Genomic DNA, 24669 nt, shown 5'->3' on the forward strand with positions numbered 1-24669 from the left:
CTCCCTCCCTCCGTCTCCTGGCGACGCCCGGGACGCGGCGGCAGCGCCGGTGCGGGGCAGCGCTGGGCGCCGCGGCCGCCGCCGCTGCCATGAGCGCCCCGCAGCCCCGGTGAGTGCGGCGGGGCCGGGGCCGGGGGCCGGGGCCGCTCCGTGCCGGCCTTTCAGCGCTGCGGGAGTGGTGGCAGGCGCGGGGCCACCAGCGGCGCCTCCCTGCAGCCCGCTGGGGGAGAGAGCGGGGCTGGGGGTGCCCCGAGCTGCCCGGAGAGGCCCCGGGGAGCCTGCCCGGTGCGGGCGAGCGCCCGGCACCCCCAGGGCTCCCGTTCGGTAGGGCCTGCCTCTGCGCAGGGGTGATGGAGCCGTGGGGAATGGGGCTGCCGGCTGCAGGTGAGTCCCTGGTTACCTGCCTTCAGACCTGCAGGCTTTGAGTTCAGAGAACCCGGACTTCCCCGAGCTGATGTCACAGACCAACAGTGAGGAGCAGAGAATCGCTGCAGGTCTCTGTGACAAATTTCGGCACATCCTGGTATAGCGGGCAATGATCTGAGTAAGCAAGCAGTGGTAGAACTTGCTCCTGGGGCAGACAAGAAATCAGTAGCAGAACAGTCCTTTGGCTTCCAGCTCCGTGTGTGGTTGTGAGGCTTAAGACTTCCTCTGGGGGGGATGGCAGGCGGGTGCCAGGTAGAGCACAGGCACCATGATCCCCTGTGACTCTGCCAATTAGTAATGGAAGCTTTGGTGCGCTTTCACATCGTTTATTTGGTGATCACTGACTTAATTGTGAAATATTAACTGTGAAGGTTTGCTTTACAAAATACATAGGATGCCTGCTATGGCTTTGTCTTGATATCCTTCCAAATGAGTGAGAGTGGTCTTAAAATTTACCGTGGTATGCAGCTCTGGCTCTGAGTGTAGGGCTTTGGGTAAGCTGCTAGCTGAGAACAAATATACTGTAAATAAAAGTGTCGATGATCATAGCATCACAGAATTCTAAATAACCTCAAATATAAAATTACTGACCTAAGAGTGACATGTTGTCACTGGCTGCTTTGCCAGAAACAAACATGACACTCATCTTGAGAAGAGCTTCAGACATACCCCAGGAATCTACAGATCAGTCAGTTTAGGTTCTGTGCCAGGAAAATTGTCTGCTATTCCAATAAAACCCCAGCATTTTTAGAGAGAAGAATGAACAGGATAAACGGGCAGAGAAAACAGGAGTCCCAGGAACACCCAGAAAAGGGATGTGATTACTGTGACACACAGGCTGTATAGAGCTGTCTGAGGCTACTGCTCTCCCTTTCCTGTGTTTTTTCCTAATGTGGATTTTGTCAGTTCTGCACTTCTGCCTGTTGCATGGGTCTTAAAGGTGACGTTTGTGTGTGGTTCTTTAATGCTGGAATCTTGAACAAGACAGTTCAGACAAGAACTTCTCTTATCCTTTTGTTGATACTGGGAACAGGCTAAACGGGACCAGTGGCTGCTTTGCTGGAGTGTTCCTGGCCATGCCCGAGGCACTGGCCCATGCCAGCATTTATGGCCGCAGGGGATTCCAGGGCTGGAACACGATTCCAGGGCTGCAGCACGGCGCAGCCTGACCCTGGGGGGGTCCGCTTGCATTCTTTCCAATGATTTAATGGGTGTGGGTTCAGGCCCAACACATTTCCTTATTTCCTCTAATACCCTTTTAAACTCTGAATTTAACTCATTAGTTTTGAGGGCCAGCCTGTTCATAATTTAAATGGGAAAATGCATGTTCTGAGACTTTGGTGAAATAGAAATTGCCACATCACTGTGTTCAGATGGGAGCTGCATTTTAAGTAGTTATGTGGTCCAGGATATCTTAGGTGGTAGGAAGTAAATTAAAAGAAGTTGGATTGAGTTTCTTCTCTGCCTCAACATGCAGTTGCCAGGTGATACCATAAATGAATACTTAGCAAAATTGGTAGAATCATGTGGTGGTTTCAAATGCAAACTCTGGATTAAAAAGGTAACATACAACAGTTGCTATCCTACCAGTGTTTAACCAACAGGCATAAAAAGGTAACCTACATTGTTTGTTTAAAGTTTAATTTGTTGTTGGCAGCTACCTTTGAGGTTATTGTGAAACCCCATGTAAAATTCCTGTAAATCCATGATCTCTTTACTTCAAAAAATTTCTCCTTTCTTTCCTTGAATATGCTTTTGTGTGTGGCAGATCAGCCTAGCAATAGACATATAACTGAGTTATCCAGCTGGAAGGGATGTAACAGAGGAACAGTGCATTTAAATCTACAGCCAAAGAAAACAGGAGTTCACTCTCTTGTGTAACGAGAGCCCAGAGAGCCCAGAGGTCAGGCTGAACATATTATGTGACATGTACCTGAGTGTGTAAACTATACAAATGTGAAAGGATTTAGAGTATTACAAACTGCATCCAAGTGTCTCTGGCTTCTCTATTTGTCCTGTTTTCTAGAGGGCGAAGTAAGATATGGTTGTGCTAAGAATAGTTGAAAAATATAACTGCTAATTATGAGTGCTTCAGTGTTTGTGTTCAGCTTTCACATCTGAGGTTCCGTTTTTTGAAACTTTGATCTTTGGCAACTGTGATGATTGTCGTGAGGCCCAGGTCCAGGTTGCCCAGAGAAGCTGTGGCTGCCCCATCCCTGGGAGTGCTCAGGTCAGATTGGATGGGGCTTGGAGCAACCTGGGCTAGTGGAAGGTGGCCCTGCCACCAGCAGGGCCCCTGGCAGAGTGGCTGGGGAGCTGTGTCTGTGCAGCTGGACTGCAGCTCCAGGCACACCATGGTCAGGAGCTGCTGGGAGCTGCTGGTGGAGGAGGCTGTCAGGGCTGGCCTGGTGGGGCCGTGCCGCGGTGGTGGCAGCGCTATTCCACACTCAGCTCTTGGCCTTAGGTACCAGTCACGTGTTTCTGATAGGAATTTCCAGGAGGCCACAAGATATTCCTTTTACATAATCTGATGGGCACTTACCTGACCAAATCTAGGATGATTTACTAAGGCAGCATTTTGTGTAGCAAAGTATTGGGTAGCTCTGTTTAACTTAGACTGTAATAATTTGTCAGTCAAGGGGATTATAAACATCTCCACTTTTTTTTTTTAATTGCAGACTTCTTGAAACCTATAACAGTCTTACAGACAAACACCTGGTTGGATATTTCAGCAATGCCAGGATAAGACGACATCTTCAGAAATCAGGACTGGTGAGACTGAAAAGTTTCCCTCAATTCTACATTCAATTCAAAATGTTTTTATGCTTTTTCCCCCCCCCATATTTCTTTTTGCTTATTCGAGTTTCCCTCTGTAAAGTGTTTCAGTTTGCAGATATACAGCATCATATTGATTCACTCATGGTTTTTACACTGTGAAATGTAAGCATCTTTGACTTGTTTAAATAGCTTTAGTATTATTTTTCAGAAGTGTTTAATGGAAAACTGAAGGATTTGGTAAAAGTGAATATGCTGAACATTTTGTTAAAAACACTGGTGCTCTCCTAGGTGTGACTCTTTTGCACAGGCAGGTGCAGTAGGGCAGCAAGTGTTTAATCCTTCCACCCCTTTGGGCAGTGGCCTATGAAGGGTAAGGCTGAGTCCTAGGCTATTAGAAATGTGACTGCTGCTCCTTCCATTTGGCTGGTGGAGTTCATGAGGTCAAAGATAATACAGTGCTGGAAGGTGAGTTCCAGCACCATGGCTGGGGCGGAGATGGAAACAAACCAGGAGGAGAAGTGGTCTTCTGGGAAATTGTACTGTTTGAAAACATCCTTTATTTCATCTTCTCCTTTTCAGTAACATTATATTTGTGTGTGGCAGATCTCAAGGAGCGGAAGAATAATACCTGAGAAGGAATACCGTCTCAATGCTATGAGAAGGGACCACCAGAGATACGTCCAGGAGTGCTTGGCCGATGCCATATTTCATAAGGTCCTTGACACGGAGGTGTGTCCTTACTGAAGATGTGTGAGCCTTCTCAGGTGTTTCCTCACTGACAGCCAGGGGCTGCTAATCATACTGGACTGCTTTCCGTGGGTGCCCTCATGCTCCCCTGGAAGGCTCTTTCCTGCTGGGAAAAAGGACAGACTTTGTGCATGAGGCTCCCCACATGAAACCTTCATGGGCCTCTCATTGTCAAACCATGCTATTGTGAGAGCAGGCGCTGTCCTGGCTTCCTTATTGCTTTTTTGACAGCTCTCAGAATATGCAATGATATTCACAGGGCTAGTTTGCTTAAAAGAATTCTGATAAAAACAAACCAGTTTGAACATATTTATATATATATTGTCTGAGTAAAAAATTTGGGCATGTTCCTGTGGGATATCAGGAATAGAGTTGGTTCTTACAACTTCACAAATTTTACCAGTGCTCAGTTGTTTCCTTGGCTGTGTGAATATATGCAGGGGAAATGCACATAGATTCAACCCACAGCAGTTTTATTACAGGGCTCAATGGGGGTAGTGGCCAGGGAGAAGGCATGGGACAGAAGAGAGAAGCAAGAGTTCTTGCACCCACTGACATCTCATAATGGCCAGTAATGGGATTTCTCTTCCTCTTATATTGATAGCATCATCATCAGCTGGGGATAAAAAGGAGACTTGGTTATTCTGCGAGGAAAGAGATGATGCAGCCAGTCAAGGTAAGGCTTCAGCCCTGCTGATGGGGCCTGGCAGTTTTGCCTGTGTTGAGTAATAACCATGAGCCTGACCAGTGATTCATTGAGACAAGTGCTCTGCCTCTGACATGGAAAAGAACAAGAAACAGGCAAGTAGAGGACGATCCTGCCCCAGTTACATGTCCTTCGTCCTTTGTCCAGAAGTTCAGGAGCTTCCATTTATGCATTTAATTCCTTCTGAATCTTGTTATTCTTCTACTTCTTGGTTGGCAGTGTTCTTGGTTGGGTGATTTAATAATGAATTGCATGAAATGGTACCTCCTTGTATTTCTGTGTAGGAATAAATATATCTGCTGTCTGATGTATCTGTTTGATGCTCCATTGTTCTCAGTATGACAAAAGTTATTAAATGTTCTCTTTTCCCAAGGCATCTGTGGTTTTACATATGTTCTTCACATTCCTTCTCAGTTTTCCAAGCTGAAGGTCCTCAGTCTGAATTTTTCTTACCTGAACCATTCCAGGCTTCTCATTACCGTTGCTATTTTTTTTACCTTTTCTTGTTCTACTCTTTCTGTTTTGAAATGGGGAACCATAACAGAATGAATAATTCAAGATACATTCTCCTCTCAGTAATTCTAGACCTCTCTGTTTTTGACTGCTGATGAGCACTGAGCTCATGTGTTTTGTTGTTTGCCTCTCCACAGGATTTGGGCAGAACTGGCACGTGAGAAATCAAAGAGGTTTTAGGAGTCTTCGTTTAGGTGTCATGTAGGTTGAACTTGATTATCTAGTTAGAGTCATGACAATCCCATAGAAGTCAATGGTTTTTCTCCCCATGCAATCACCTGAATTCATATGGGAAAAGTCATCCTCATTTTGGCAGAATCATGCTCAGAATTTTATTTCTGTATTAGTATTATTTCTGAATGCTTTGAGAAGAGTGCCTTGAGAAGGTGGCTGCTTCATTGAGCAGCTGGTAAACAATGCCAGGTCTGTTAAACTGTAAATAATACATCTGTAACCAAGTAATGAGGTAAAGAGAGGAGGAGATTTTCTTGAAAGACACTGCTCGCTATGGAAATCGCAAAGGCGTCGTTTGCTGATGGAACTCCTGTGGTAGGACATCACCCCATGGAAGCAGCAATTCTGGCACCCTGTTAGGGGATCCTGGGCTTGAATAATTTTGGAATGTAAACCAGAACTGCTTCCTTCAGAAAGACACCTGCAGACACCTGATCTGTGTTTGCTGTGCTGCCATGCTGGGATGCAGGAGCCTGGCTGGAGCCAGTGGTGTAATTTAATTCTCACCTCATCTGTTCAGTGAATTCATCTGAGTCGCTCGTCTGAAAGGAAAGGAGAAAGGCAGATGGCTGAGCAAGGGAGGCTGAGAGACAGAGCTGTCTGTTTCCAGTGGGGCAGCCATCCCAGCATTGGGTTGGTGAGAAGAGAAGGTGGGGAGAGGCTGCAGTCACAGCAGGGAAGTGGCAGGTACACTCAAATTTAAGAAAGAAAGAGACTTTTAAACCAAGAATTGTGAGATACACAGAAACAGACATTAATTGAATCTAGTGGGTCAGCAGCTGGAGAGAGCTGCAGGAAAATGAATCAGAGGTGGGAGCAGGTCTTTTGCTTGTCCCCCACATTTTCCCATGATTTCCTTTCTTTCCTTTACTAGCTGTTCCGTCGGGTCCAGGCCAGCTGATTGTCACAGCTGTCCAGTGAAAGACAGATGTAATGAGACAGACATCGCTGTTTTTTGATTCAGTGCCTCAGAGATGTAAATTCCTTTTCTTTCAGATGGAGCAATTGATGGGAGAAGTCACCCATATGTACTCCCCGCATCCCCCAGTCGCTCCGAGGAACCACCATGCGCTCTGTCCTTTGGTGTCTGGAGAACGCACTGGCCGCTCACAAAGGGTGGGTGTCATCAGCTTCTGCATGGGCTACCATGGGAGCACAGACAGCTGAGAGTGTGCCCATGCATTCACTGCCTGGATCATTCTGGGTTAGGGCCTCATCCTTGATCACTTGAGGCTGATTTCCTGCTTGTGTTAAAGAGGAATCTCCAGAAGATAGTGTTGCAGGAATGGCACATCAGAACCCAGAAAAAAACCCCAAAAACCTTTGCTGTCTGATAAATCTGCTTCAGTGTTTCCTTTTTAGCTGCCTCATGACTGCAGGCAGACCAGTATCAGTGTATTGAGCGTTGTCAGTGGACACAGGGGCTATAGACAAGGTTACACATGTTGTAAAGCCCTGAAAATGGTGGAGGTCTTTTAGAAAACAGAGTTGAAGGAATAAAATTAGACTGGAGCTCATTTCAGAAGGTTGTGGTCTAGGAGCTCTGACTTCTGCTCTTTGTTAACAGCAAAGAAGGAATGTTAATAAACTCTTGAAATATAATGGTACTAAAGCCTGAAGTCAAAGGTCAAATATCTAGGTCAGTTTCAGCTGGTTCTCTATATCAATAATGATAATTGATGCAGACTGAAGAGAAACTTTTGAATCCTGAACGTCCTTCTTTTCATATAGAGGGCAGCTAGACTTGGAGTTGATTGTGGTGGTGGACATTATTCTCATTATCACCGGACCAAGGATCCTGCCTGCTGTAAGGTGGTGAGTTAACCTCAGTTAAACAGTGGTGTTATGTGTTAGCATTTTGACTTGGTATTCTGAAGGGTATACAAGGAAAACATGAAATAAAACAGCCAGATAAAGCTGAATATTGAACAAAAATAGGTACATTTTTGTTGTGCATTCTCTCTGGGTGCATGTGCTGAAGTCCACAGCACACTGCTACAGTTTCTGTGAGTTCATAGCATTTGCTCCAAGGCTGTGTGGTGACAAGACAGTAGCAGACCTTGTATTTATGGCCAAGAGTTGTTTTGAATGGTCTGTTCGAGGTGCCTAAAGGGGTCTGGCTCTTTGGGGACAGACTAGAAAATGTCATGTCCTGTAGGTACCTGAAATAATTCACCACTTCCAGATACCTTCATCAGTGCTATTATTTTTCTTTGCGGCACTGCTCTGCACTGGAAGCTACTCACTGAGATTTTGTCATTGTTTCTTCCTCCTTTCGTAGAGTTCCTGTCGACCAAATACAGCTCCAGGAGATACACAGCAGCCCCCTCGCCTCCAGCCCCTTCTTGGCTGGGCTGCAGCAGGGTCTGTACCAAAGGTTTCCAAACAGAAATGCCATGCACTGGAACATTATCAGCAGTTTGCCTGTGGGGTGAGGCTGTACTGTACTTCATTCTGAAAATAATATCACTTTAGGGACAGTTTTACAATATTGTTTAAGTACTGTGGTTCCCAGAATGGTATATGACAGGGAACATCCCTTTCAAATGGCACCAACTTTTATTTAAACTGTCCTTTTTCACTTCCTCTCAATTTTCAAGACACTGCCTTTCTGGTGTAATGCCCAGTTCTTGATCACATTGAGGAAAAATGTGGTGACTTACCTTTTATAGTATAAAATCTTTCTGCATATAAAATTTTCTCTTATGTAGATTTTCTCTTATGTAGAGAGAGAGGCAGCACCTGGTTGACTCCAGGAACTTCAGAATATTTTCAGTTGCAAGTCCTACAAGTTGTCATCGTCACCTACAATGTAGCTGCAAAGTAGCAAAAAATTCCTTTTTTTTTGATCATTCCTTCTACTAAATCACACTAGTGGGATTAGAGAATGGGAGTCAAACATGGTCTTGATATGTTTGCAGTTACTTTCAAGTGATATTTGGACTTGTTATCTGTTCTAGGAAAGCATAATGTAATTGGTTTTGTGATAAACATTCCCTGGGGTGAGAGGGCTTTGGAGTGGGACTGTGATCTGCTACCACTGGCTGGCAGACTCTGTGTGAATAGCTCCCTTCTGTGTTTGCTATGTATCAGCATGGTCATGAGTCTTTCTCCAAGAATTTGCTGGTTGGTCCTCTTTATGTCTACTCAAATTATGGGTGATTTAAAAGTTTCTTTAGTGCTCATAACTGACAAAATAGCTAAATCAGATATAAGTTCTGAGAACATGATGCAGAACTCAGAGCCACAGCATGCAGCGTTTACAGAACTTGTTCTCTGGTAATGTCTTACTCCTAAGGGCTGTGGTCCATTTCATTCTGCAAGAGCACTAAATCTCTATTCAGATGAGGAAGAAGCATTTTGAAGCACATCTTGTATAACTGATGCCACGTGATGTTTCTGTTGGACAACTGTCTGCTCTGGGGATGTGCTTTCCAGCTGCAAGGGAGCAGCAGTGCTGCAGGGCTGTGCAGGGTTCTGTCTGAGATGAGATTTTGGTGGCGCTGGAGCCAGGGCTTGGTGTGTAGTGCTGTCTGTATCTCTGAGGGTGACATTTTCAAGCAATATGAATGTTGCCTTGCAAATTAAAAGAAAGGGTTTTAGCACAGAAATATTTTAATGAGCAAAATTTCAGCCCCCGAGTTAAGGAGCTGTTTCAGAAGGATGCATGTTGCTCAGTGTACCAAGAAGTCAGACCATGGCCAGCTCCATATGCTCGGGAGCTGGTTTTGCAAAGGCTGTGTCACTTCATTAAAATGTTTTTCCAGGGTGGGAGGAGTGAGTTACAGTTTAGGAATCCAATGGAGTACATGGCTGGTGTGTCACCCTATCAGCTCCCTGTCATCAAGCGTCGTCTTCGTGGTCGTTGTGTGGTGCCAGTGCCACCTCCCCGCCCGCACGTAGGGGACAGGTGTATCCCTGGAATCAGGCGTGGGCTGCCTGTGGAGAGATGGTTTCATCCCACCACTGGATTCAATGAACAGTTTTTGATCAATGTAAGTAGTCTCTGTCCATGTACAGGTGTATGACATTCCTCACTGGTGTGTTTGCTTAATGCTGAAAGATGTGCATACCTAGTTTGCATAAAGAAAATGTATAACTATTAAAATATATAATTGCTATGCATGTCTCTGTAAACGAAAACATTTGGTGTTTTTCATCAGCTGGGGAGAAAAAAGGTGCTGAACAACAGCCTAGATCAACAGTTACTCAAAGCCTTCCACTTCAGTCAATCTGATCCTGTCTCTGGCACTAGAATCTCAGGGATTTGTGAAATGCCTTGAGTGTATGAACACTGCATCAGTTACAGTCTCCAGCCAGTTTTAACTCCTGTAAATAAAGTTGTAGGAACCCAGGACTGGGAGGGATGATACGGGTCATTAAACTTGGTCCCTGCAATTTGGGGCTATTCAATACCTTGGGTTTTCAGTTAGAAATATATCCCAGACCCTCTGCATGTTACAAACACTTGCCAATTTAATCAGCTCAGCACTTGTTATCAAAGCCTGGAAGTCTCAAGTGCATGCTGCACAGATGTGAGCTTTGTTTCTGCCTTTGTGGGAGCTGGGAGCTGAAGGCATTTCTGTGCATTTTCTGCTGCAGAATACCAATGGGTTCCCCAAGTCCCCATTATGCAGCAACGCTCTCGTCACCATGATCTACCTAGGAAAGAGTAAGCATGTGTCTCTCCGTGACTGGAAGGATGAAATCAAAGTCTATCAGCAGTACTGTGGAACAGAGAACATTTGTGTCTATAAAGGCGACCTGTTGGAAGGAGGTAAGGATGGAGTCAGAGAGTTCTCATTGATTGTGGCAACATTGCTTTTTTGCTAAAACTTTGCCCTGACATCAGAATGATTACAGCTCAGTTTGGTCAAGATACATGCATCCAGGGATGTTTGTACCATCTGCCTCCACATTAGATCTGGATCTACTGTCCCATGATTGAAAGTGAGGTTACAATTACTTTTGCAATGATGGTAGAAGATTTTGGAGAATTGATTTAACAAAATACTTGTGGCTTATGGTAATTTTCTATAGAGGTATATGGTTAATAGAGCAGTTGTAGCAATAAACTGTCCTTAAAAAGGGGTTATCTGAGTTGCTAAAATACATCAGTGAATGTTGATTCTTATTCCAGAAGGAAAAGTACGTAGTGGGAGCATGGTTCCCATCTCTTTTTATGTGAGTGCAATTCCATCACAGCAGTAAAAGATGAATTGTGTTCTGGGAAACTGGACACAGGAAATGGCTGGGAGGCTCTGGCCTTTGTCCTGCTGTAGCAGTGAGTGGCCAGACTGACAGTGTGACACTTATCCTAGCTGTCCCTTAGGATTCTGGGGCTGGCAAGAATCAGGGCTGTGTGTGTGGAGGGGTAGAGTTTAACCAGCTGTTGAACACACCTGAGAACCCCAGTGCCTGTCCACAGAGGGCTGGGTACTGTGGTGATGCAGTTAAGACACAGCAGTTGCTACAGGCTGACAGTGAAGCATAATGTTTTTCTTTGAACCCTTTATTTCTGTGATTGCAGACACCTTCCAGTTCATCTCCAAGAGGTATCTCGGTTTCCCGTTCAGCCTCACCTTTTTCCTCAACGGGCTCCAAGTTGACAGGCTGAGCTGTTGCTGTGAGTACAAAGGCTTCCAGTGCAAGAGGCCTTCCCGGCTGCGACGCAAAAACACCTACTTCAGGGTGCTCCATGTGGCAGGAGCACCTCCCTGCTACAGGTATGGAGAAAGTGCTCTTTGCTCACAAGGACTTGGTTTTGAGAGTTTCTAACTCGTTTCTCTTCTGTCGTCTCTCTGGCTGCACACAGCTCTGTAGAGCCTGCTGTGTTTCTCCGTGCCCCATGGAAGGTGCAGGAGGGAGGTGCCCTGTCAGGGTCTCACAGCCAGGGGTGCCAGCACAGCTGGTTCCCGTGGCTCCTCAGCCTCCCGTGCTGTGTGCACAGAGTGGGAACAGTGCTCGTGCTGGAGCACGGGGCAGTGGCTCTGGGGTGGGGACCTGTGCCACCCATGGCTGTGGCCACAGTGGCAGTGGAATAAATACTGAGCATGCTGCTCAGTCAGCTGTGATTTCCAGAGGCTTTTTTTGTGATAATTGATTTTTAAACAGCTCTGCCTCTGAAGTGAGATTCTGCTGTAATAGCCCCAGCTTCAGAATAAGGCAGCACTGAATATTTGCCATGGTTCAGAAACCAAATCTCTGCAGAGAGGTCTTGGGTAAATGTCAGGCTGTGACCAACAGCTGTGATTCTGCCAAGAGGCTTTAATTTTCATAAAATCTCCCTTTTCTGTAATTCGCAATTCAGGCCATACAAGTAAACTTATGGACATGTGGATAATTTAAAATCTTTTATGTTAATTTAATAAATAATTTCTGAAAGAGAAGCAAGCAGTTGCGACAAGAGACTCTCCACAGAGGTGTACTCTGTTCCTTCAGATAAGGACTGAATTCTAAGAAAAAAAAATGCTAGTTTGTTGTACCATAGTTTTTGCTCCAGTCTAACAATGAACATGATTTATCTTCATATTATGTTCATTGCATGTTCAAAGGAGTGAACAGCATCTGAATTCAGAATGGCTATAGTGGCTATAGATTTTAGGAAATGCCCCAATCTTAGCTTTTTGAGGTTTCTATAAAGACTTGAAGTGAATTTTCAGAATTTAATATAGTGTCCAAAAATTAATTAAATTGGATTAATTAATTCCTAACTTTCTCCCCTTTTCTGTCCCCCTTTCCCTCTTACTCTTAGTGATAGCTCTCTTTTCCTGACCTTATCAATCCAGCTGACCTTATCTGATGACTAAAAATCATCTCCATTAACCTGATTTTCCCCATAAATTACAACTATTTTCACACCTCTTCAGGCCAAGTGCACTTGGTTTGTTTTCTGCTCTATGACATACATTGAATGCCCACTCTGGTTCCCAGTAAAAGTCCCAGTTGATTTTCCCTGGTGGGTCAAGGCTTTGGCTCACAATGAGGTGATGCTGCAGTGATTTCTGTACCATGCTGTAAGCCTTGGTCTGAGAGCTTTCTGCTGGCCAAGGTCCAGCATTTCTGTACAGCTCCTGACTGTAAGAGAGAGAGAGAGAGCATATCACTCCATTTTATACAAAAGGGGCAGTCTCAAGAACTCGTTCCAAATGCTTTGTTTTCCATCTGTTTGGGTTTCTTTTAAGTAGGTAAACAGGACAGAAACAGAAAATTACTAACTTTCAACCTTCTTCTTCCCCCACAGCTCTTAGACCCGTCAGATAACTTCAGAAACCCCCAGACCCAGCCACAAACCCTCAGTTATCACACTACTGGGAGTTACAGCAGGATCTGGATCCAGAACATGTCTGACTCAGAGCTTGTCTGCCTTTCTCAGTGGTTCTGTCTTCACAGCCAATGCTTGGTGCAGCTTCAAATTAATGGGCACTTGTAATAATTTTGGTTCTGTTTGTATGTCAGTTGTCGCCTGTAAGTGTAGGCAGCATTACTGTCCTTCAAGGAAGAACTGCATCTGTGTTAGGGGAGCTCTCAGGGATTTCAGGGTGCTTCTCCTTGTGAATCACTGTGGTGGTGCAGAGGCAGATGGGTGCTTGGTTTCCCTGCTAATAACAAGCTGAACTCACTGTCTGCTGCCCTCCATTGTTCAAAGGAAGAAAAATGTGATACTTCCCAATTATTATTACCCTGTTATTTTACAGGTGCTTTCTTGCGATGGGTCTGGACAAAAAGCTGTTCCCTCCCAAGAGGAAGAGTAGGTACGATAAGAGGCAGCAAATGTGTTCCTGTTCTCCTTACTGTGCGCACAGCCAGCCGTGTGACAGCAGCATGGTGCAGAAATCACTGACAGACTCAATGTCAGTCACCATACCGAGTCATGAAGTAAGTGTGGAAGCTACTGAGGAAACACTGGAGACTGAAGAGGAGTCCAGTGAAGAAGAAACGGAAGACCAGTCTAATCAGGAGACCGAAGACAGTCAGGAGGACACCAGTGAAAATGGTATAGTATTCCCAAACAGGAGCAGGGGATGAGAAATGGGAGGGGGTGGTTCTGGAGAAGGTATGGGATTGTGGACCTCCAGCTTTGACTTGGGCATGGAGAAATGTGGTGATGTCTGTATCTGGGTCACAGAATTAGAGGGGCTCCTCTCAGCCATGTAATAGGATGAGGTGGTTTGCAGGAGCCAAGAAAGTGAGTAAGGAAGGGTGGTGAGGCAATGACACAGGTTCCCCAGAGCAGCTGTGCCTGCCCCATCCATGGAAGCATTCGAATCCATGTTAGACGGGGCTTGGAGCAACCTGGGATAGTGGAAGGTGTACTCAGCTATGGGAGAGGTGTTGAGCACAGTCTCTGCCTTTACTTCCTCCTTATCATAATCTTCTTTGGAGGCAATCACATTCAGAGATATTTTAATTCCTATTCCTATTCCTATTTTTGCTTTCACAGTCCTGCAGTGTTGCTGGTCATCTGATACTCGTTAGTCCCTCCAGATGTGTGTTTGGGATTAATGAAGCCTTTTTCCTTCAGGAGGAACTGCCCTTCTGACAGAGACCTCACTGCCAACATTGCAATTGGAATCTCGATTTTTAATACAGAAAAATAAATCTCCTTATGCCCTTAGCTCTCATTGTCTTGGTAATTGTTTGTTTGCCTTAATGGTTCTGCATCAGGAACTCTTCATTTCTGCCCTTGGTGTTCTGTCACTTCAGCGTGCTAAAAGTCCTGATGGAAGGAAAGGAGGGCAGCAGTAAAGCCTGTGAAGTGAGGAATGATGGCCACAAGGGACAGCTGTTGTGGCAGCAGTGCCAGCTGGCCTGCACGGTGCAGGTGTGTTCCCCGCGTGCGCGGGGAGCCTACGGCAGCAGGGCACTGTCTGGATTCTAGGTGGGAATCATCGACATCCCTGTGCTGGTGCCTGGGACGTGCACAGCACAGCTTTGGGGGGAAGGGGAGTCTTCTCTAATGCATCTGCATGAAGAGGGTCTTCACCTCCAGAGCCAGCAAAGTGCTGTGAAGGGCCGAGACTCGAGGATCCATGTGGATCCTGTCCAGCTCAGTGTGCTCTGTGATCTATCAGATGTCACAGCTTGTCAGGCTGGTGCCTGGCTGAATTCCAGAATGTGGATATAAGAGTGGTAATTCTGTGCAGGCTTTGTTTGTACTGGGCTTTCCCCTGGGCCCTGGAGGAGCACGTTAGAGCAGTGTGATAACAGAGTGCCTCTGCAGTGCCCTTTGGCTGGAGTTCATTAAATTCATTGAGCTCATAAGACACTTCTTTGCTATTTAGCCATGTCAATATACATTTATTGTACTTTGTACTATAATATATTACCTTTCTCCAGCTTTCTCAATTGCTTGTAATTTTTTTCATCACAACCAGTTTTTCTCCTGTAATAAGAGACTCTTAAATTTAATTTCTGAGTTTTTGCAGCTCTAAATTTTTCTAGTACTTTCTGTGGCTGGTAATTTTGTTTATTTTTGTTTTAATGCATTAATCATACCTGTAGTTTTGCTGCATTTTTGCTAATCTATGAGGAACACAATGCTTTTTTATGATAATATGCTCTTACAATTCCTATCTGTGGTCTTAGATTCTCTCATGGCTTTAAAAAGGCAGCAAATTCAAGGGTAAAAGGAGATTAATGATGTTAATTAATATAAGCTCAGAACGTTAACACTGGCTCAGTGTTTCTATCTGCTTAAAAAGAACATTTTAAATTGTGAAATCTGTTTCCTGTCTCACAGTACAATTCTTCTATTTTAGAATATGATGAAGATTTTGAAGCGGATGAAGAAGTTAATGAAAAGGGACAGACTGGTGATCAAATGAATGGAATGTCAGAGTCATCCTCGGATGATAAAAACCATAATTTAGACTATGGAAAGGAGAGTGAAATCTCATCTCAGAAGGCACTGCAGTCCTCTGGCAATGAGAAAGATGAAAGTGACGGATATTCTGATGACAAGGACTCTGAAGATGATCTACAAGGTTAGTTTTGTTCATAACAAGGCTTGGAGGAGCTGACCTGATGCATGTTTTACAGTTTGCGTGTGTCCAGTGTGTATGTAGAGTCTGCATAGGAAAACCTATGCCCTTCCTACTGAAATGCTAAAAGACAGCTATTTTATCTGCTGTTAATTGTGCCATTGAAGTGCAGGCAGCCCCCTGGCAGTGAGAGATGGGCAGAGAGGTGCAGCCAGCTGGCTCTCAGACCCTGGCAGGACAGCCCTCTGTGTCAGCAGGCACTCGCGTGTGGGAATCTGGGACCCCTTACACCTTCTGAGGGGTCCCAGGAAACCTGACAGGCCTCCCTGGGTTTTAAAACTGCTGTCTTTAATGGCTCTGAATATGGCCTTAATTTATTTGGCTGTGCTAGAGATCTGGAAATAATTAGATGGTCTGAAAGGCGATGGTGCTGTGCAGGGCTGGGAGTTGGACTTGATGATCCTCGTGGGCCCCCTCCAGCTCAGCTGATTCTGTGATTCGGTGATTCTGTGGTTCTGCCTGTAGAGGAACCCACTTGGTTTTGCTGTGATGGAGCAGTAGTAGTCTGAGTGGGTATCACAGCAGGGTAATAATTAACATTGACCCCATGATTGCAGAAGGCTGATCAATAGCTTTATTGAACTATACTATATTATACTACTGTACTATATTAGTGTTCTATTAAGAAACACTCATGGCTCTCGCAGACAGTCCAATGCAGACTGACCAGATTCGTTAATTGAAATCTAAACACCACCACCATGGGCTAATTAGGAAATGACCTTTTGGTAAACAAATCTTTATAACACATTCCACACGTGTGCAGCAGGTGCAAAAAGTGAAGATAATAATTGTTTCTCATTCTCTTCTCTGAGCTTTCTCACAGCTTCCCAGGAAAATCCTGGGAAAGCTATCTCTCTCTCTCTCTCTCTCTCTCTGTTCAGAGGATATGTGCTTACTACAAGTGGGAATCTTTAAACTGGGGCTTTAAGGTTTCTTGTTACAACATGTTTTTCAGAACATGCACTTCTGCATGGATTATAGTTCTGACACTTTTATTTTCTCGGCCTGACTGGATTTTTTGGTCTTGAGTTAGACCAATCTCTTCTTGAACCCATGTAGGTTGTGGACAGCAGCAAGGCTGAGCAGCAGTCAGCTCTGCCATTCAGCTCACTGTTGCATGAAGGATTACAGCCTCTTTTCCCCTCAAATTTTCCATTTATGAATTTAATATGATGATATCTGTATATTTTTTTAGAGGAGACAGTGAACTTCATCTCCAGTTCAACCTGAAGGGTTTACACATGGTTTAGATATTTCTAATAGTCAATGAGTTAACAGAAGGGCACTGAGGGATTGTTGCCATGGTTGAAGTCTTTTATCAAATGAAGCTCAAGAGTCTGTGCTAAACCCTGTCTGAGCCATATTTAGAAATGCATTTGGAGGTGTATTTTTGTGTGATCGATAGAACTACACTGATTTATTTTCATTATCAGATAAAAAGCCTGCATGTTAAATGGCTTTAATTTTAATACTTCATACATCTGGGCAATGTTCTTCTATTTACACTTACTGAAATTTTGTCACAATATCCTCAGATGGTATAATTCAGAGAATGCTATTGGATAGGATTGTGTGCCTCTGTGAGTGCCCAGTGAATGCAGAGGTTTAGTGACAAACACTAAATTAAAGTTTGCTCTTTTCAGAGAGGAGGCCTGCAGACTCTCTCTCATCCATGAGAACTCAGTGCAGCACTGAGACTGACTCTCATGCTGAAATGATGGCAGACAATGTGAATGGCAAAGAGGACTGCAATATCAAAAGTACATCTGATAGTGCAGCACATGCACACTATGGAAATGAGAATGGGGAGAAGAAACTGCTCAGAGTGGAGGAAAATCAGGAGAATTCTGTGCTGGAAAAGAAAGGAATAGATGAAGCAGAAAAGACAAAACCAGAAGATCTAACAGCAAGGGAAGATACTAGAATTTTTCATGAAAACGTAATGGCAATGCAGCATCAAAATCCTGAGGTTAATGGGGAATTCAAACAGACTGGGTCAGGAGAAAGTAACATGAATGAGGAGGAGAAATGCCCTCCAGTGCCTTGGGAAAGCAGGGTATTGAACATGGAGGATGGCAGTGAAGAGGCTCCTTGGAGTGAGGAAGGAGTTGGTGAGTACAGTCCCCCTGCACAGCTCTGCAGCCTGTGCTGCTGCATTTGCCTTGTGCTCATTCGTGGTGCAGCATGGGGAGTTGCTGGAGCTGCTCTGAGCTCAGTATCCACTCAGAACATTAACACTGGTTCCGTGTTTCTCTGCTACTGTTTCAAGTGTAAGGATTTGTCCAAAAATTAATTTTAAACCATTTTAAAGCTGAGATGGCTGAATGGCTTCTAGTCCCCTTTTGCTCTTTGATGGTTTCTCTTTCTTGCTTCCTGTTTTCTTTGTGATAGTTTTTGACGATAGCAAACCAGTCCAGAAGGAAACAGCAAAAGCAACCGGAAATTATCATCCTGTGAATTCTGACCCTGAGCCTGGTGATTTGTGTGCCAATGAGGAAGAAAAGAACGCAGCAAATACAGAGCATGGTGCCAGTGGAGGTAAGATTGGTGGTCAGTCAGGGACCAGGATTAAATTACTCACCTGAAGTCTTTCAACAGAAGTGTTTGCCCTTTCCCTCTCCTTTGGCTATCAAAGTCCCCTTGTGCTTTTTTGCTTTCCTAACTTGTAAAAAATCAGGTGATGACTAGCTGGCATCTGTAGTCATGTATAATTAATGCTTTTTTGGCTGTTAAATGGTTCTAGAAGAATCCAGGACATGAAAAAACTGTGAGTCAGGAATTAGCTGTGGAAAGCAGGAATGCAGTGAGGTTCCATGTGCAGCCTCCTTGGGAAATGCCTTGGTTCCCAGGGGCAAGAATTAACCCCGTATTATTCCCTGGTGTAATTACAGAATCCACAGGAAGCTGAATGCTCTTTGTCCTTTCTGTGCATATTTTACATGAGCCATTTGTCAGCTATTTCTGACTGAGTGTCACTGTCAAGCTTATAGGTGTTGCATACACACACGAGCTCCCTGCAGGTAGGGAGGGAGGCAGAGCAGGCAGGACAAGCATGATTGGCCTTGCATCAACAGTTTTAGTTAAATTCTTTATGCTAGATGCCAGAACAGCAGTACTAAAGACACTGTTAGAGCACAGGGATGTGATGAGAAGCATCACAGCAAGTTCTCTTCGGGTGCTCAGGTTGATGTCCCTCATTGGCACCTTTAGCACTAACCCTGTGAAGCATGTAACACTGACGTGGTGCTGATTATAATGTTTGATTATTTCCCGATAGCACCAGATGGAGGTTTCCTGGCAGAAGGGAGGAGAAGCCCTGATGTGCAGGAGGCAGCAGGACAGGCGGCACGAGAAGGGGCGGTGACAGGGCCGGGACAAGCCCTGGAGCAGGACGGTGCTGCCGAGGGAGATGCTGGTGGCGGAGAGGCCGCGGGAGAAGCTGCACGGGCGGGGGATTCGCTGCCCCAGGCAGGCGCGGGGGCTGCGCTGCAGGAATCCGCACCTGGGGAAGGCGCCGTGGCAGAGGAGCATCCCAAAGGAAAGGGAACAGGGGAGGCAGTACAGCTGGGCACAGAGGTGTCACCTGGGGAGCAGGAGGTGCTGGTGGAGGGGACGGAGAGAGAGGTGGCACTGGGAAAGCTGGCAGCTGGGGGACAGGGGCCAGCTGGGGCACTGCCAGGATGGCAGGCAGACAGAGCCGTGCCCCAGGGGCAGGAGGGGGCTGGGGGCACCTCTGAGGAGGAGGCTGCAGAGGAAGGCTTCAAAGCAGCAGGGCCGCCAGCAGAGGAGGGGGGTGAACCAGAGTCCGAGGCAGGGGAGTCCCTGGGGCAGGGAGGGTCTGCAGGGAAGGACACGATGGTGGGTGCTGTGTCAGAGGGAGAGGAGGCTGTGGAGGATGCTGATGTGGCAGCAGATGGGAATGCCGGAGCTGTCGGCCCTGAAGGAGAAAAGGCTGTTGAAGAAGATATTTCTGAAGGGGAGGAGGCTATGGGGAAGCCTGTGGCTCTCTGGGAAGCACCAGGGGATATGGAAACAGGAGCAGCAATGTCTGGAGGGGAAGGGTTTGTAAAGCCAAATGAGTTTTCCCAGCTGAAAGTGTCAGGGGAAGAGTGGATGGAGATGGGGAAAGCTGTCGCAGGAGCAGCAGTAGCACTTGAGCATGCTCAGGCTCTCCAGAGAGTGGAGCACACGATGGAAGAGTTTGTGGAGCCTGACAAGGGTCCTGTAGTGGAAGTGGCACCGGGGTTAGGGGCACAGCGGGGTGCTCGGGCGGATCCTGTCACTGAAGGGTCATCACAGGTGGAGGAGACGCCAGCAGCGCAGGAGCAGGAGGGTGCAGCAGAAGCACTTTGGAGTAGAAACCCGTCTGAGGGCAGCAAAGCAGAGACAGAGAGAGCAGTGGAAGGAAACCCCGAAGGACAGGCGGTGGGAGGGTCTGCAAGGGAGGCCGGAGCGGGCTCGGGGGATGAAGAGGAAGCCACAGATGGAGCAGGTTCAAAGGAGCCGGCAGCTGGGACAGAGAGGTGGCTGAGGTGTGGACAAGCGAGAGGGAAGGAGAGGTCTCCCGGGGAGGGGGTGGTGGGCGAGGCGGCGCTGCCGCCCCCGGGGCGATGCGGGACCCGGGCGGGCGAGCCCGGGCTGGTGGCCATCGCTGTGCTGGGCGGCCAGACCGGGCGAGGAGCCCTGCCCGGGGGGCCGGCAGGGGCCGGGGCCGGCGGGGTGGGCACAGGAGCGATGGCACAGGAGGGGGTGACAGGAGCAGTGCTGGGAGCACAAAGCAGGACAGGGGCGGCAGTGGCAGAGGAGGTGTCAGCCACGGGGAGGGCGGCGATCGGGGAGGCCGGGAGGGCCGGGGAAGGTCTGGCCGATGCACCTGTGGCTGCTGGGCGAGCGGTGAAGCAGGAGGCAGCAGGAGGGTGCGAGGGGCGGGGGGCGATGCCGGCGGGAGCCCAGGGCCGGCAGGAGGCGGAGCGGGAGCCGGGCGCGGTGCGGATCGGGTCCCCAGGGCACCGAGCAATGCCGGGGGCACAGCCGGGGGCACAGCCGGCTGCAGAGACCGCCCCGGGCACCCCTGCCCGTGGGGACGGGGGAGCGGCACCGAGGGGGAGAGGAGGGTCCGCAGGAGGCGAGGGGCTGTGCCTGGGCACCCAGCCACAGCTGGCAGCTCCCGAGACAGGGACAGCGCGGGGCAAGGGCGGGCGGCAGGAGGAGGGGATGGAGCAGGCAGCGGTGAAAGCCGAGGGGGAACAGCCGAGTCCCTGTGAAAACACGAGCGAGGGCGAGGTGTCGGGTGCCTCGGCGAGTGCAGGGGCCGCTGCGGGAGCCGGGGAGCCGAGGAAGGACAGTCCCGTCGGAGAGAGCCCAGGTGTCCTGGCAGCCGCTGCCGTGGGCGAGAGTTCCCGTCAGGTGAGTCCTGCGTGGGTCACTGCCCCCAGCAGCCCCCAGGCTGATTCCTATCGGAGACAGGGAATGCACCACCTCGTCCCATTCCTTATCCATTCCTTAAATGTCTGCTGATGGTAGCTGGGTCAGGGGATGATAAATCCTTTTGGGTGGCGGCTTCTGCATTGTTTCCTATTCCCAAAATCCCGTGCAAATAAATCGCTTTGCTGTGGTACTAATTCTCACAGCCCCTCCACCCTCCCTCCCCTCGGGCCGTGCAGAGCAGCTCCCCGTACCCAGCGTGTCGCAGTTCTGGTGGCATCGGGTGAGCCCTGGGAGCAGGGCCCCTGTACTCTCTACTCTGGCCTCTCCTTGTAGGAGATGTCTCAGTAGCTCCGAGTTCAACACGTTTTCTGTGATGTTTGGTCATTGTTTTGTAGGATAGTGCAAACCCAGACCCACTCATCGTGTCCTCAGAACAGCCTCAGGATGCGGAAGAAACTCTGCTCTGAGCTTTTTCTGCAGCTCCTCAGTGTTGTGCCCTGCACTCAGCTGGCCGTGGGTTTGTGCCGGTTGGGATGTCACTCCTCTCTTCACCCTGTGAGTACCACAGCCACCTGTCACGTTTCACTGGAGCAGCTCCTCAGCGTGCAGCGTACAGCTGAAACAAGCCTGTTGTTTGCCGGCCCAGGAAACAGCAGTCCTTTGGAAGGATGAAGACAGTAATCACAAGGATTGTTCCACAGCTGTCTGGCTTGTTTTTCTTGAAAACCAGAGAGATAGTGGACTGACTGAACTTCCCCTCCTCCCCTAGGCACCACTTGCTCCTACAGGCAGGCAGGGCTTTTATCCTGGGAACTTCCCAGCCCCATGCTAAGGGAGGGGAGCTCTCCTGCATGTGCAGTGCCCCCTGTGCCAGGAGGTGTGGGGGGGGCTTCCCTCCCCTTGGGCATCCAGGCTTGGTGCTGGCCACACTTCAGGGCATTCTCAGCATGCAGAAATTTTGTTGAAAGTTGTTAAATCAGAACAATTCTAGCAAGTATTTGTAAATGCATAAAGCCTGGCCTTCTGCTTTTGCTGGAGTCACTCAGGAGTGGTGCATGGAACCTCAGCTGAGGCTGCCAGGAGGGTGGTCAGTTTAGAGTTGTCTCAGCCTGGTGCTGGCTGCCCATCTCTGCTGCCCAAGGCTCTTCTCAGCTCTGCTGCACCTCTGGCAACACTGGGGCCCCCAGGACCCTTTAGGGCCGGGCACTGGGGCTGGGTGTGCAGCAGCCTCTAGGCACTCTAAGCTTGGTGAGTGCAGCAGATTCAGCCTCACACAGTAGGGGACTGTAACTGGAAAAGACACTGAAATGATCAGGATTTTGAGTGGATTGGTGCTGTGAGTCACTTCAGATCAATATACATGGAACTGGAAACTCAAATGTGATCAAGTGGTTGCTGTGTGTTTGCTCCTGTGCTGGAGATGGCTGCATTTGTGTGTTCAGTCTGCACATGTGTCAGAGGGTTGTGTTTTCTGTGTCCATACCCATACCTGCTTGTTCACTCAGGCCTATTAAATACCTGTACCAGTCTGTGCAGCTCCTTCAGTTTGTGCCAGGGGTTTAACTGTAGGAATAACCCCTGCCAATGCAACAGGGCCTGAGCTTCGGTGTCTGTCTCTGCTTGCCAGTGGGCTGACTGATGTTGGGCTGTTTGTGCCACTCTCGTGCAGGTGCCCCTCTAAAGCTCATGCCCAGGGCTGTGGGCGTGGCCACACCTGGGTGTTTGGACACCTGGGCGGCAATTCCAGGGTTTTGCTGCAGAGAGGGATGCAGGGATTTGCCTCTGCAGAGATTCCCTGGGAGGCCCTCTGGGGCTGCAGGAGACCCAGGGCATCAGAGAAGGCCTTGATGAACAGAGCAGTGACTGTAAGGAACTGGAATGCTGACAGAGCATTATTTAACATTCTTGAAATATTTATCAGTGACACTTATGTGTATGGTTGCAACAGTTGGGGGAAAGAATCCTGTGGTTAGGAATACCTATGTGGACTTCCAAAACATTAGTGTCCCTGTCATTTGAGCTGGCAAAAGTTTGGTAATAAGCAAAACCATGGAAATGGATAGTTGTATAGGTTTGGAAAAGCTTCTCATGGTCCTTTCTGCTCTCCTATATGGTGCTAATTAGTAATTAACTTCAAAGTGAAAAGTAGGTTGCACTTAGGGAAAAACAAGATGTGCAGCAAAAAGAAAAAAAAGACTAATTATTAAAGTGAGCATATGTGAGCAAAGCAAACTATCCAACAGTGTTGCCGCTGGCAAAACTCATTCTTGGCTCATCAGGAAGGCTTTTTTAACTCCCTGAAGTGTCAGGTATTTTCAGTTGCCTGTCATTGGCTTCTGATGATTGTGCCTCAGATGTGCCTCAAACAGCTGGAACCTGGTGACATTCCACAGCTGAAGAGATGCATTTCATCAGTTCAAAACCATGCCAGCTGTGCACCATGGACACAGGATGGGAAAAATTTAAAGTCTAGCTCCTGGAACTGGGCACCAAGCCCTGGCATTGCTGGCAGATACATGGAATAATGACTCACAGACACCACCAAGGATGCTGGGTGTGGACAGCATGGGCAGCTCATCCATCTGTCTGAAAAAAGGGCTGCAAGGTGGGTTTCCTGGCTGGGAATTCCCTGAGTGGTTTTGGGGCTCAGCTGTACAAAGCAGACAGGACCAACCCCTGTGCCTGCCCATTGGGGCTGAGCCTCTGAGGCAGTCCTGGCTGTGCTGTGTCAGTTGTGCAGTCCTGTGCAGTCCTGTGCTGTCCTGTGCCATGCTGGGGAATGCTGGGACCTGCTGCAGGAATGCTGGGCTCACTTCTGGCTGCTGTCCAAACCCTTGTCTGGTTGGACGCCAGATTGTTTTAATCTAGATCACCTATTGCTGATATGTTAAACAATTTAAAATATCACTACAGCTGCCAGGCACTGGCGGGTCTCCAAAGCAGGGTAAGAATCCTCTTAGCATCTCATTCTTGGTAAATAGTTTGGTGTGCTGGGGCTTCTCTGGGAACAGCACAGGCTACTTGCACTCTCACAAACTGCTTTGGAACATGTTCTACTAATTTACATTTTTCAGAGTTTTTGTTTGTTTTACTAAGTGATCACTCCTATGAAACACATTTTCCCCCTGAGCCTGACTTTCTTCTATACAGAGCAATTAACTAAGACATTGTATCCTTCAAGGAACCGGTAATTTTAATTAGTATTAAAATTAGTTGCCAGCACTTGTCTTTGTAAAGAGCTTTTAAACTAAAAAAGTTTTGCATTCTGATATTTTTTTGTTGTTGTTTCCATGTGTTCCTCTCTGACACGTTCTGAGAAAGTGCTCAGGGATGACAGCAGCAGCTCAGGCATTAGTGAGTACACAGAGGTATTAATGCACATGAAGTCTGCTTCCTTGCTTCACTTTTGTTCCTCTAATCCAGTTTAGTTTCTGGTTTTCAGGCCCAGTCACTGAATGCAGAGTCACTGCATGGTTACTTTAAGCAAGGGAAAAAGAATGTAGAGATATTTGTAAGAAAAAAAATCCTGTTGAAAAAGAATCAGTGCTGGAACTGATTTTTCAGATATGACAGTGGATCCTTTCTGCACCAGTGGTGTTTCTGGCCAATGCAAAGACCAAGGAATGAGACCTAATCTCTATCCACCCTCTTTCATCAGCTTATTCCCTGCCTGTGCTTCTGTAGCTCAGCCATGTGGAGATCATCATCTGGCCAATTAGAGTCAGGTAGGCAATTTTCATCAGCATCCCAGGTGCAGCTTCTCCCTTCTGCTCTGCCCCTCTTTCCTCACAG

General features: G+C 47.4%; 1 protein-coding gene across 1 annotated transcript; it reads left to right on the plus strand.

The window, feature by feature from the left end:
* The first annotated feature begins 31 nt into the window (after positions 1-31).
* On the plus strand, positions 32-20967 carry ERICH3 (glutamate rich 3). The gene is made up of 15 exons (XM_053950239.1): positions 32-109; positions 3105-3198; positions 3808-3933; positions 4556-4627; positions 6401-6520; positions 7136-7219; positions 7686-7835; positions 9172-9399; positions 10007-10181; positions 10935-11130; positions 13102-13400; positions 15166-15390; positions 17094-17561; positions 17842-17988; positions 18728-20967. Exons 1-15 carry the CDS (start codon positions 90-92, stop codon positions 20965-20967), a joined length of 4644 nt encoding a protein of 1547 aa, XP_053806214.1. The 5' UTR covers positions 32-89.
* Positions 20968-24669: the final 3702 nt, after the last annotated feature.

Source organism: Vidua chalybeata, chromosome 9 (assembly GCF_026979565.1).
Source record: "Vidua chalybeata isolate OUT-0048 chromosome 9, bVidCha1 merged haplotype, whole genome shotgun sequence".
NCBI classification, from domain to species: Eukaryota; Metazoa; Chordata; class Aves; order Passeriformes; family Viduidae; genus Vidua; species Vidua chalybeata.

Bases quoted from the DNA above. Each gene is read 5' to 3' on its own strand.
- ERICH3 (XM_053950239.1), top strand. From the start codon at position 90: ATGAGCGCCCCGCAGCCCCG. The intron at 6,521-7,135 runs GTGGGTGTCATC...CTTTTCATATAG, and splicing joins GCACTGGCCGCTCACAAAGG to AGGGCAGCTAGACTTGGAGT. The intron at 7,220-7,685 runs GTGAGTTAACCT...CTCCTTTCGTAG, and splicing joins ATCCTGCCTGCTGTAAGGTG to AGTTCCTGTCGACCAAATAC.